At 37.0% G+C, this 14,232-nt stretch overlaps 1 protein-coding gene across 1 annotated transcript in view; it reads left to right on the top strand.

The window, feature by feature from the left end:
- Positions 1-10,449, top strand: part of SLC26A7 (solute carrier family 26 member 7) — a 146,878-nt gene extending 136,429 nt beyond the window's left edge. The window contains exons 16-18 of the mRNA XM_052651652.1: positions 8,714-8,768; positions 8,850-8,953; positions 10,414-10,449. Coding sequence (XP_052507612.1) covers positions 8,714-8,768; positions 8,850-8,953; positions 10,414-10,449 — 195 coding nt within the window. The remainder of the gene's footprint in view (positions 1-8,713; positions 8,769-8,849; positions 8,954-10,413) is intronic.
- Positions 10,450-14,232: the final 3,783 nt, after the last annotated feature.

The raw sequence follows: 14,232 nt of genomic DNA, 5'->3' as shown, positions 1-14,232 counted from the left end.
AACTGGAAGAAAGCAGCTAGAAGCAGAGCAGGGCAAATAACCGAAGCAGAGCAGTATAAAGGAAAGAAATGAAAGAAATGAAGACAGTCTCAGAGACATCTGGGACAATATTAAGCACACCAACATTCAAATCAGAGGGATTCCAGAAGAGAAAAAGAAAGTGTATGAGAAAATACGGAAGGAGAGTATAGTCAAAACTTTCTCTAACATTAGAAAGGAAATAGCCACATGAGTCCAGGAAGCACAGAGAGTCCTACATAGGATAAACACAAAGAGAAACATGCCAAGACACATATTAATCAAACTAACAAAAATTAAACACAAAGCAAAAAATGTTATAAGAAGCGAAGGAAAAGCAACAAAGAACATACATGGGAATTCCCATAAGATTAACAGCTGACCTTTCAGCTGCATTCCTATGCAATAATAATTAAAAATCAAAAAGAGAAATTAAGGAATCAATCCCATTCACCATTGCAACAGAAAGAATAAAATACCTAGGAATAAACCTGCCTAAGGAGACAAAACACCTGTATTCAGAAAACTATAAGATACTCATGAAAGAAATCAAAGATGATAAAAACAGATGGAGAGATAATCATGTTCTAGGATTGGAAGAATCAATATTGTGAAAATGACCATACTACCCAAGGCAGTCTACAGAGTCAAAGCAATCCCCATCACATTCAGTTCAGTTCAGCTGCTCTAGTCATGTCTGACTCTTGGCAACCCCATGGACTGCAGCACACCAGGCATCCCTGTCCATCACCAACACACGGAGCTTACTCAAACTCATGTCCATCCACTTGGTGATGCCATCCAACCATCTCATCCTCTGTTGTTTTCTTCTCCTCCCACCTTCAATCTTTCCCAGCATCAGGGTCTTTTCAAATGAGTCAGTTCTTCGCATCAGGTGGCCAAAGTATTGGAGTTTCAGCTTCAGCATCAGTTGTTCTAATGAATATTCAGCACTGATTTAATGGCATTTTTCACAAAACTAGAGCAAATAGTTTTACTGTTTTTATGGAAACATGAAGACCCCAAATAGCCAAAGCAATCTTGAGAAAGAAAAATGGAGTTGGAGGAATCAGTCTTCCTGATGTTTGACTATACTACAAAGCTATGGTAATCAAGGCAGTACAGTACTGGCACAAACACAAAAATGTGTCAGAGGAACAAGAAAGAAAGTCCTGAGATAAACCTACATGCCTATGGACACCTTCTCTTTGACAAGGAGGCAAAAATATACAATGGATAAATGATAATTTTGTCAGTAAGTGGTGCTGGGAAAACTGGACAGTTACATGCAAAAGAATGAAATTTGAACACTTCCTAACACTATGAAAATAAACTAAAAATGTATTAAAAACCTAAATATAAGGCTAGAAACTATAAAACTCAGAGGAAAACATAGATACAACACTCCGATACAAATTGCAGCAAGATCCTCTTCTACCCACTTCCTAGAGTAATGGAAATAGAAATAAAAGTAAACAATGGGACCTAATTAAACTTATAAGCTTTTGCACAGCAAAGGAAACTATAAAGAAGATGAAAAGACAACCTTTAGAATGGGAAAAAGTAATAGCAAATGAAGCAACTGATAAAGGATTAATTTCCAAAATGTAGCATCAGCTCATGGAACTCAGTATCAGGAAAACAAAAAACCAATCAAACAAACAAACAACAACAACAACAACAACAAAACGGGCAGAAGACCTAAAGAGCAATCTCTCCAAAGAAGACCTACAGATGGCCAACAGACAAGGAAAAGATGCTTGCTGTCCTTCACCATTAAAGAAATGCTCATCACAACTACATTGAGATGCCACCGAGACTGGTCAGAGTGACCATCCTCAGAAATCTTCAAGCGATAAGTGCTGGCAAGGATGTGGAGAAAAGGAAGCCCTCCTGCACTGTTGATGGAAATGTAATTTGATAGAACCACTCTAGAGAATAGTATGGAGATTCCTTAAAAAAAACACAAAAGACTAGAAGTAAAACTAGGAGATGACCCAGCACTCCCACTACTGGGCATACGCCCTGAGAAAATCATAATTCAAAAAGATACACATTTACCCCAGTGTTCATTTCAGCACTATTTACAATAGCCAGGACATGGAAGCAACCTAGATGTCCATCAACAGATGAGTGGGTAAAGAAATTGTGGCACACATGTTCAACAGAATATTACTCAGCCATGAAAAGGAACAAATTTGAGTCAGTTGAACTGAGGTGGATGAACCTAGAGCCATTATACAGAGTGAAATAAGTCAAAAAGGGGAAAACAAATACATATTAATGCAAATATATGGAATCTAGACAATGGTACTGATGAACCTATTTGCAAGACAGCAGTGAGACATAGATATAGAGAATGGATTTGTGGATATAGCAGGGGAAGGAGAAGTTGGGATGAACTGAGAAAGTAACTTTTAAATATTTACTCTACTGGTTGTAAAATAGGTAACTAGCGGGAAGTTGTTATATAATACTGGGAGCTCAACCTGGTACTCTTGGATGACCTAGATTGGATGAGATGGGAATGGGAGGGAGGCTTAGGAGGGAGGGAATATATGAATACTTATAGCTGATACATGATGTTGCACAACAGGAATAAACATGACTCAATTTAAAGCAGTTATTCTCCAATTAAAAAAATAATAAAAGGAAAGAAGGAGAAAAGTCCCTTCCCTGGGCAAATAGCAGGATGTGGTCTCTCATAACATGGATGAGTACAATCTGACCTGAAACCCTTCCTGGTCTCTGAAATAATGCCCAGTGCAGTGAGGCACTTTGCTCCATTCTGCATTGGGTCCCTACAATCCTGGTTGCAAAAAATAAAACAGTTTTATCTCTTTAAAACCAAAGTCTTCATTTTTCAGATGGAATACTTAATTTTGCCAATTCAAGGGAAACTCAGAAACTTCTGGGCTTCCCTGGTGGCTCAGATGGTAAAGAATCAGCCTGCAATGTGGGAGACCCTGGTTTGAGTCCTGTGTTGGGAAGATCCCCTGGAGGAGGGCATGGCAACCCACTCCGGTATTCTTTCCTGGAGAATCTCCATGGACAGAGGAGCCTGGCAGGCTACCATCCATGAAGTCGCAGAGTCAGACATGACTGAGCAACTAAGGACATACACACACAGACACTTTCTTAATTGTTTCCTGTTTTTTTTTTTTTAATTCAAAGTCAACAAGGAATGTACTCCCTTTCTTATTTCCACTTATTCTCTCCCCCAATACCCTAAATATGTGGGAGGATCTTGAGGATTAGCCCATGTCTGTTTCTCAGCTTCCCTCAGTGGCCCGTTAGCTTCTGCTGTGTGGAACTGGATTCTCCTCTCCTTGGCTGTTTCCTCCCCAGGGGTACTCTTACTCTGGCCTCAAACAGTCTTCTCCTGTGTGAGACTTTATATTCTGTCAAAAACTTAATCATAGTCTTTGATAATTTCTGGGGCTCTTTCCCTACATATTTCCCTCCTTTCCATTATTCTTGCTCATAAATGTACCCACTTGATCCTTCCTGAATGCCAGTTCTGTTTTCCCAGCTCCGTGAAGTGGCTGCATTTTGCATGGGTCCCCCTATCATGTAGTGGCCCACAAACCACTTTGCAGCAGAAAGCTGAGATGATCTGAGAGCTGGCCTCATTTGTTTTCTTTCTCTCAGAGAACTCTGTGGTCCAACTCTCACATCTGTACTTGACTACTGGAAAAACCATAGCTTTGGCTATCCGGACCTTTGCTGGCAAAGTGATGTCTCTGCTTTGAATACCTCATCTAGGTTTGTCATAACTTTCCTTCCAAGGAGCAAGTGTCTTTTAATTTCATGGCTACAGTCACCATCTACAGGGATTTTGGAGTCCAAGAAAAAATGCTATTGCTTCTATTTTTTTCCCTTCTATTTGCCATGAAGTGATCAGACCATACGTCATGATCTTAGTTTTTTAAATGCTGAATTTCAAGCCATGTACATCTGTGCATGACTATTGGAAAGACCATAGCTTTGACTATATGGACCTCTAGTCTTTCCCTTTCTGTTGTTTTTCTCTTTCCATTGTTCATTGAAAAAAGCCTTCTTCTCTTCTCCTTGGTATTCTCTGAAACAGCATTCAGTTGGTTATATCTTTCCCTTTCTCCCTTGCTTTTTGCTTCTTTTTCCTCAGCTATTTGTAAAGCCTCCTCAGACACCCACTTTGCTTTCTTGCAATTCTTTTTCTTTGGGATGGTTTTGGTCATTACCTCCTGTACAATGTTATGGACCTCTGTCCATATTTCTTCAGGTACTCTGTCTATCATATCTAATCCCTTGAATGTATTCATTACCTCCACTGTATAATAGTAAGGGATTTGATTTAGATCATTCCTGAATGGCCTGTAGGTTTTCTCCACTTTCTTTAGTTTAAGCCTGAATTTTGCTATAAGGAGCTGATGACCTGAGCCACAGTCTTGTTTTTTCTGACTCTATAGTTTCTTCATCTTCAGCTTCAAAGAATGTAATCAATCTGATTTTGGTATTGACCATTTGGTGATGTCCACATGTAGAGTTATCTATGATCTATGTGTTCTGTCGGCAAAACTCTGTTAGCCTTTGCCCTGCTTCAATTTGTAGTCCAAGGCCAAACTTGCCAGTTAGTCCAGGTATCTCTTGACAGCCTACTTTTGCATTTCAATCCCCTATGATGAAAAGGATATCTTTTTTTGGTGTTAGTTCTGGAAGATCTTGTAGGTCTTCATAGAACCAGTCAACTCCGGCTTCTTTGGCATTGGTGGTTGGGCATAGACTTGGATTATTGTGATGTTGAATGGTTTGCTTTGGAAACACTGAGATCATTCTGTCATTTTTGAGATTGCACCCAAGTACTGCATTTCAAACTCTTTTATTGATTATGAGGGGTACTTCATTTCTTCTATGGGAATCTTGCCAACAGTAGTAGATATATTGGTCATCTGAATTAAATTCACCCATTCCAATCCATTTTAGTTCACTGATTCCTAAGATGTCAGTGTTCATTCTTGTTATTTCCTGCTTGACCATGTCCAATTTACCTTGATTCATGGACCTAACATTCCAGTTTCCTATGGAGTAGAGTTCTTTGTAGCATTGGATTTTGCTTTCACTACCAGGCACATCCACTGCTGAGTGTCATTTCTGCTTTTGCTCTTCTTGTATTTCTTTCTCTTTGGGATTGTTTTGGTCATGCCTCCTGCACAATGTAACGAGCTTCCATCCATAGTTCTTCAGGCATTCCATCTACCAGATCTTATCCCTTGAATCTATTAGTCATCTCCTCTACATAACAATAAGGAATTTGACTTAGGTCATTCCTGAATGGCCTAGCGATTTTCCCTACTTTCTTCAATTTAAGCCTGAATTTTGCAATAAGGAGCTCATGATCTGAGCCACAGTCGCCTCAACTGCAGGTCTTGTTTTTGCTTACTATACAGAGCTTCTCCAACTTTGGCTGCAAAGAACATAATCAATCTTATTTCAGTATCGACCATCTGGTGATGTCCATATGTAGAATTGTTTCTTCAGTTTTTGGAAAAGGGTGTTTGCTATGACCAGAGTGTTCTCTTAATAAAACTCTATTAGCCTTTGCCCTACTTCATTTTGTACTCCAAGGCCAAACTTGCCTGTTATTCCAAGTATATCTTGACTTTCTACTTTTGCATTCCAATCCCCTGTGGTGAAAAGGATATCTTTGTGTGTGTGTTTGTGTGTGTGTTAGTCTTGACGGTATTGTAGGTCTTCATAGAACCAGCCAACTTCAGCTTCTTTAGCATCAGTGGTTGGAATATAGACTTAGATTACTGTGATGTTGCATGGTTTGCCTTGGAAATGAATTGAGATCATTCTGTCATTCTTGAGGTTCACTCAGATGCTGCATTCTTCTTTACTATAAGAGTTACTCCTAAGGAATTCTTGTCCACAGTAGTGGATTTAATGGTCATTTGAATTAAATTGTCCCATTCCCATCCATTTTAGTTTACTGATTCCTAAAATGTCGATGTTTACTCTTGCCATCTCCTTGACCACATCCAATTTACCTTTGTCCACTAAAAAATTAGTCACAACCTGAAAGTAAAGAGTTATTTGGTGGGAGTGTAGCCCAGGAGCCATCAGCTCTGTAGCCTTGAGAAAACTGCTCCAGAGAGATGGGAGGGGGAGTCAGGCTATATACTAGTTTGCAACAAGGGGGGCAGGCAGTCTGAGCATCAGAGATTATTGTGATGCAAGGAAAATTAGATAGCAAGTAAAGGAATGTAGCATTCTTCTGTGTTTGGGAAGATGCAAGCCTCTGGGCTCACTGAATTTATTCCTTTCATATATACTTCCGCTATCTGGGGCCAAGTCCCGTTCCCTGGCTGTTTACATCCTTAATTCCCTGTTCACCATATGGGGTGGCAGACATGGTGGATGGCTGCTTCCTGTATTCCCCCAGGCTCTTCAGCAGTCAGCATGGAGGGTGGTGGCATCTGCGGGATCACAGGCACAGTGTTCCCTTTTGGGAGCCCTCATCCTCATTAGGAGACTGGAAATTGCTGGTGGCTGTGACATTTCTTGCCCACCAATATGGCAGGAAATATTTCACACGTTGATTCATGGACCTAATATTTCAGGTTCCTATGCAATATTGTTCTTTATAGCATTTACTTTCACTGCCAAACTCATCCACAACTGAGTGTCATTTCTGCTTTGGCCCAATGGCTTCCTTATTTCTGGAGCTATTCATAATTTCCCTCCACCCTTCTCCGGTAGCATGTTGGATACCTTCTGACTCTGGCAGCTCATCTTCCAGCATCATATCTTTTTGCCTTTTCATACTGTTCATGGAGTACTTGTGGCGAGAATACTGGAATGGGATGCCATTTCCTCCTCCAGGGAGGCATTTTGTTAGAACTCTTCACTATGACCCATTCATCTTGCGTCATCCTGCACAGCATGGCTCACAGCTTCATTGAGCTACACAAGCCCCTTCACCACAACAAGGCTGTGATCCAGCATGGGGCTGAAATGTTTAGAAATATTGAAACACTATGTTGTGTAACAGGAACTAACATAGTATTGTAAGCCAGTTATACTCCAAAAACAAAGAAATAAAAGCTCATAGAAAAAGAGATCAGATTTGTGGTTATCACAGGCAAGGGCTGAGGAGAGGGAGGAATTGGATGAATGCAGTTAAAAGTACAAGCTTCTGGTTATAAGATAAATAAGTACTTGGGATGTAGGTATAAATACAATTAACATGGTTTTATGCTGCATATGAAAGTTGTCGAGAGAATAAATTCTGAGAGTTCTCATGACAAAGAAAAATATCTTTTTTCTATTTCTTTAATTTTGCATCTATATGAGATGATCAATGTTCACTAAACTTATCGTGGTTACCATTTCAGGTTGTATGCAAGTCAAATCCTTATGCTGCACACCTTAAACTTACACAGTGCTGTGCCAGTTATAACTCAAGAAAAATGGAAGGAAAAAAAAAATACAGACTTCTGAATCCTAGTCCTGTCCCAGTAATCTTCATTTTAAACAGCATAGGTTGTTTATGGACAATAAACCACATAGGTTGTTTATTGTCCAAGGTTTGTGTTTTGAGAAACACTAGTTTAGCATTGTACTTTTACTGGGAAAAGCCACTATGTATATTTGTTATCCAATTGTATTTAAACTTTGTTTTTGAATATACCCCCATGTTTATTAGCTACCTTTTCTAGATACTGCAAATCAAGACTTACAGTTAGTAAATATGAGGCAGTGGTTAACTGTTCCCACTGAGTTTAAGATCTAAAGTTGAAAGTTCAGAGGAATTCAAATAATGTAAGTACTGGAAATGCTAAGAAAGAAAATTTTTTTAATTTGTCTTATTTAAAAATGCTACACAATAGAATGGAGGGATAAATCAACTGATGCATAAATTTGAAGAAAATGACATTTGTGCTTCTGTATACACACAACCAGCTGTTTTTTATTAGTTTGCTACTTTTAGTTTCCTTATCACTGTTCATTTCATTATGATTACAGTAAATTATGATATGTGTTAAGAACATAGACTTTAAAGATAGACACATTCTGGGTCCACATCTTAGCTGGATAACTAGTTCTAGGATCTGGATTTTAAGTATTTGTTTGCTCAAGTTGCTACTACTTGAGAATTTCTAGGACTTAAAGAAGGCAGGACCCTGCAGTATGCCAGGAAAATTAGTTAGGATCTCTCATCTTGATGGACCATAAAAATAGAAGGTGGGCATCAAATTTGACTTTTATTGTAGTGAGGTTTTCAATTTACCATCCGTGGATGGAGTTTAGGGACCCCATGAATATATATAAATAGCAAAACATTAAAGTAAGCAGATTTCATCATTTTCACAAATGGGTCCTTGACTTCCAATAAGACAGTTGAAAACAATTTTATATTATTCTTACAGGGAGAGAAAGGTGGGGTGTTTATTTTTATTAAATAAACTGGAGAATGTAAGGAGCAAAACTGAGTTATATAAAAGGCAAATGTTTGCTGGCATCCATCTTCCTTCGTGAAGACCGTCTCTTTTAGAAGTGAGAGTATGACTTATTGCGTTACAGTGCCACCCCCTGGTGGCACAACATCATTTTTTAAAAAAAAACCTATAAATTCTCCCTTCTGAGCTTCTTATTTCTTCCTGTCAGCTACCCTGAATTAATCATGGGTGTATTATTTTAATTCTTCCAGGTTTACATGGACTGTAAGAACAAGAGTGTGGATGTGTCTTTGGTCCATTGCACAGGTGAGGGAGTGTCCTTAACTAACACTGGACCTGGTCCTTCTGCTGCTCCATGAATCCTTATATCACTGTGCTTTCTTATAGCTTCCTTGATAAAAGCAATGAAATACTGTGGAAACCTAGATTCAGAGAAGCCAATTTTTTTTGAATCAGTATCTGCTGCGATAAGTAACATGCATTTAAATAAGGTGAGTTGAACAAGTTGGTGTGCCAGAATCATAAGAAAATTGGAATGTAGAATCAAGGGTTTTGTGATGTTTATATTAGACTATGATCCCATTTACATCTGAAAACCTATTAAAATGTGTCCCCTCCTCAGAGTCCTCTGCTCCAAGCAAATAAATTTTTTCATTCCCTTTTTGGACAACGTATGAACATTGTTTAAGAATTTGGAGTTTCCAGCAATATCACTGTTTAAAGGATCTGGTGGTCACCTATTAAGTGCAAACTGCTTGATTATAAAATAAATACGTCTTCCAGGATCCACTATCCTGGAAGTTGGAATCTACCTCTGTCAAATACAAAAACTCGAAACGTAACCAAATAGCTCTTAACTGCTCTGATAACCTTTACTCTAAGCTCATATTGCCATTTTTGGAAATACTATTTGCAGGAGCCAGCACTCAAATGATCTGAAGTGTCAAAGTTATCTTCTAATACTGGGCTGTATGGTTAATTTTAGAACTATCCCTAGAAATTTGATTTCCCACAATTTCTTTTTTATCTTGAATTGTTTTGCCTTTCCTTATTCCTGGAACAGCATTTATTGTCTCCCTGGGTCATCCTCATTACATGCAACCAGAACAGTATACATTTACAAAGTAATAAAAATTTAAAAATAATAATGCTATTATTATTATTTCCACTGCTACTACTATTAAATAGTATATATTATGAACATTCATTGAGTGCTCATTATGTTGCAAGACTATGCTAAGAGCTTTACCTATATTTCTTCACTAAACGCACCACAAGCTTATGAAGTAGATACTATTATTTAACCTATTGTTAGAAATGAGGAAACTGAGGTTCAGGGAAGTTATACCATTTGTAAGTGGTAGAGCCAGTTTCAGAGTCAGCAGTCTGACCTGGCACTTGGAGCTATAAACTTCTATGGTCTGACGCCTCAGAGAATATCCATTTTCTTAGCTTGACGAGACAGCTGGCTTCAGTTTCTAATGTTCTTTTACCTACTGCTATCAACTTAAAGTCAAGTGGCAAGTGGGGCTTCCCAGGTGGCTCAGTGGTAAACAATCTGCCTGCCAATGCAAGAGCCCCAGGAGACGCAGGTTCGATCCATGGGTCAGGAAGAGCCCATGGCGGAGGAAATGGCAACCCACTCCAATATTCTTGCCTGGAGAACTCCATGGACAGAGGAGCCTGGCAGGTTACACTCTGCGGTCGCTAAGAGTCAGACGTGACTGAGCGCGCGCGCGCGTGCACACACACACACACACACACACACACACACACACACACACCCCAAACCCAGTATTCTCGCCTAGAAAATTCCATAGACAGTGGAGCCTGGCCGGCTGCAGTCCATGGGGTCGTGTCCATGGGGTCACAAAAGAGTGGAACAGGCACTTAGAAACAAAACAAGAAAACAACAAGTAGCAAGTGCTAATTTCTTTCTCTTCAATTTCAGAATTTGAGCATACTCAGTGACCACAGTGAAATCTGAGACTCTTTTGCTGCAGTACCATTTTTCTTTAACAACTTCCTTGAAAAGGCCATACCCAAGTGTTTTGCACAAACTTTCTTGTTGTGTAGAGCCTACAAATGACCTTTATGACGAGTGTGTGACTTTTTAACTGCATAACCACTGCTCAAAGTTTGCCAACAATTTTATTTAATCTTTGTCAGTAAGTAATTTCACTTTGTAGGTTGCTGTATAGTTATTTTATAAAAATCAGTATACATTTAGTTTTAGTGTACTGAAAGATAAACATGAATTTATTTCCTTCTTTTATACCATAATATTTTGTGTTAATTTAGTTTTGTTATAAGTTGATTTGTAAAAGTGAGAAGTACTTTGTCCTATTATAGGAGATTTAGAACATTTGCAAGTCATTTGTAAAAATGCAGGATTATATGTAACTAATACAAAGAAACAACTTATCAAGTGTGCCATTTTACCCTACCAAAAAAACCATTAAATATCAACAAGCCATGAAATATTCACGTAATATGATACGAAATTCACAGAAAGTAAGTCAAGTAAAAACAAATGACAAATTGGTAACCATTCTTCTTCATATCTTTCCATGCATGGAAGTCTTCAGGAATGTTTTTACATCACTTGTATCCTGGTGAAATCAGGTTCTTGACTTTGGTTTTGTTGTGACTATTAAAAATGTTTAAGATCTTCAGACCTTAGCCCTAGTTTGTACATCCCCACCCATGAAAGTCTCTATTTTCAGCTTAAGTTTTGTTGGAACTAGAAAATGTGGAAGTTGCACATTTTATGTTTTTTCACAAATATGATTTATAGATGAGAAAGTATCAATAGCAGAATAACTTTGTGCTATTCCAATATAGGATTAGCTATAGTAGTTTGAGACGTTCCTATTTCAGAGAGATAGTCAATATGCTATAATACATTTATCTGTCTAAGAGAGATAGATCTCCATAGAATGCTTTATTTTTTTCTTTTGTTAGAGAAGAGCTTAGATAAATGCTTATCTGTAAACCCACTAAATCAACAGAGTAATTGACAAGTAAAACCAGAGGCTAGGCCTCCTTGAATAAGTTACTGTTTTCATGTTTCTACATATATTTTAAATCACATATAGTTTTATATGTTTATCTCACAATTTGATTTACCTATGAAGAAATATCACTTTCAAAAATAGATATAGACACATGCATTAATCTTAAATCATTTTAGCTGTTCTAGAAATTACCAGTTAACAAAAAGCCAAGTACTTTGAAGTGAATTTGAGAAAGAGTTTGCAAACAAAATTAAAAGGCTTTAATTTTAGGTCATTTAGGTGTTTTTCTAGACATCTGTAAGAGAAAATTCTAATATCTGCCAAGTGATTTAATGGTCCCTAGCAAATGTATAACAAACATTTATACGGCCCTTGCTTTTACCATTAAATCCTAAGCAGGCAGTGTAAAAGAGGAATAATAAACATTAAAAATTTTTATAACTTATTTAGCTATGTTAATTTTGATTGACATGAAATACAAAAATAGTTTTTGTCCCACAGGAAGCCTCAATCCCTTCATCACTAATTTGGAATGAAATGAATGAAGTCAATTTTCCTTCCCATCAAATATTGTTCCAAGCAAAGGTGGAAGTAATAGTTGAAAGTAAACTTTCCTTAAAAAGAGGAATTTCATTCTACTTTGTCTGATTAAATTATTCCAGTTGTGGATAGTGGCAACAGTCGGTATCTTAATCCGTTGGTCACGGGCACATAAATTGATGTATTTCTATGCAAATTTGGCCTATTATTAAATTTATACACTATAGACATTTTCTAATTTGTTAGAGATTATAGACTGTAGATGGAATTAAAATCATTACAGTTAATTGACAGATAGTCTCTTCTATTTTTTTTATTGAAGCTAGCACACAATTGCTTGAGAAGATATATTTGAATGCATTTCAGGGTTTATAGTAGATATTTAATGGATAAAACTTAAAAGTCATAACTTTCATCAAATATTACTGTTTTCAAAGTGAAAGAAGATCAAAACAAAGGTACCATGCTCTAAGGCTTATTCCGCATGCTAAGGTCACAGTGACTGTAGACCTGGAGGAACTCACTAGAATAAAGTTTTGAGAGCCCAGTGACTCAGTGTGAGTTTCACACACACAAGATGCTGAAATATAAATGTTTATTTCAAAACAGATATTAACAATAGAAAAACTACAATAAGGTCCTGATGCTAGAATGTTCCTAATCATGTTGAACTATTTTTATGAGATTACTTATTTTTGTATATGATAAACTACTTACATATTACTTATTATGGTAAAACAAAATAGGGAAAAATTAAAACTGATCTCTAAGAGTGTTAAGGACTTAACAGAGTGACATACAATATACAAATTAACCATAAAGCAAGTAACCAGGAAAAGACTGTTAATATTATATTTATACAGATTAAATGTCCTTAATTTACCATTTTATTTTAAAGATTATCTGCCCCCAATTGTATGATTCTGGTGTTAAAAGTCTAACTTGAATTACTTTGCAGTATTTATTTGACAGATCTCTATTGTGTAAATGTGTAATGTAATGAGAAAATAGATCTCTCTTTTTTAATGAAAATGTTAATGTGTTAATACCCTGTATGGATGATGTTTGACATTTAGTGTTTGCCCAAATATGTTTTTGAATAGGCATATGACTGGAGGTGGATGTTCTGCATTCTGCAGTAGGGATGATCATCTAATTCAACATAGACTGTCCTTTTGGTGTTGATTTTGTTGCCAGTTTTTCAATAGGGAGTTCAGTGAGGCTTGCACAATCTAGAGATTTTTAGTTAAAAGACATGTCATCTAATATGTCACACTTATATTTTTATGTTTTTCAATATGTTTAATTACTTTTAAAATAATCCTTTGTACTGACTCAGCATTATAATAACCGATTTACATGGAAAATAAACTGAAATATGATTACTGTGTTAAATGGATTTCTATTATTTCAAAGTACTTACTGAAGAGCAAATAGTACATTTTCCTTTATGTGTTGAAAATTACTGGATTCAATATTCTTTGTAATTTATTCCTACAAAATTTCAGCCTAAAATTGTGAAGTGTTGTATGTCAATTTACAGAAGTGTAATAAAGCTGCTTTTTGCTGCAACACTACTTTTATGCAGTCCCTTAAATACCAAGTTTAAATCCTTTCTTGTTCTAATTTTAATTAATATGTAATTTAATTTGTTAATTTGTTTGGTTCTTTGTTTATATACTGTTGTTTGTCTTTTCTGAGTTTCTAGGCTGAGTTCAATATTCTCCAGCATTTTAAAGGTTATTGTTCAAAGAACAAGAAGATAAGTCTCTCTTCCAGGTGTTGGAGATATGGCAGTGAATTAAGCAGAAAAAAAAAAATCCCTGCCCTATGGAGCTTACATCCTTACTGGGGAAGACAAAATAAAAGGAATAAAGTTTAAATACCTTTAATTTAAGTTAAATGAAAATATGTGCTAAGAATAGGAATAAATTGAGGAAAGAGGATAAAATGTATGGCAGAAGGTGGGTGTTGTGTCCCGAGATAAACTGGTAGGCATGGTGACTAATGAGAATGTCTTAGGAAGCTCAGGCTACTGTAATCAAATAGCACAGACTGGAGAACTAAACAATAGACATTTATCTGTCAAAATTCAGTAGGCTGGGAAGTCAGAGATCAAAGTAGCACCTGACTCAGCTTCTGGTGAGAGCTTGTTTTGTGTCTTGTAGGCAGCTACCTTCTTGCTGTCCTCACATGCCCTCACATGTTGGAAG

This window comes from Budorcas taxicolor, chromosome 14, assembly GCF_023091745.1.
Source record: "Budorcas taxicolor isolate Tak-1 chromosome 14, Takin1.1, whole genome shotgun sequence".
In the NCBI taxonomy this organism is placed as follows: Eukaryota; Metazoa; Chordata; class Mammalia; order Artiodactyla; family Bovidae; genus Budorcas; species Budorcas taxicolor.
This window is presented reverse-complemented; position numbering and strand designations above follow the sequence as displayed.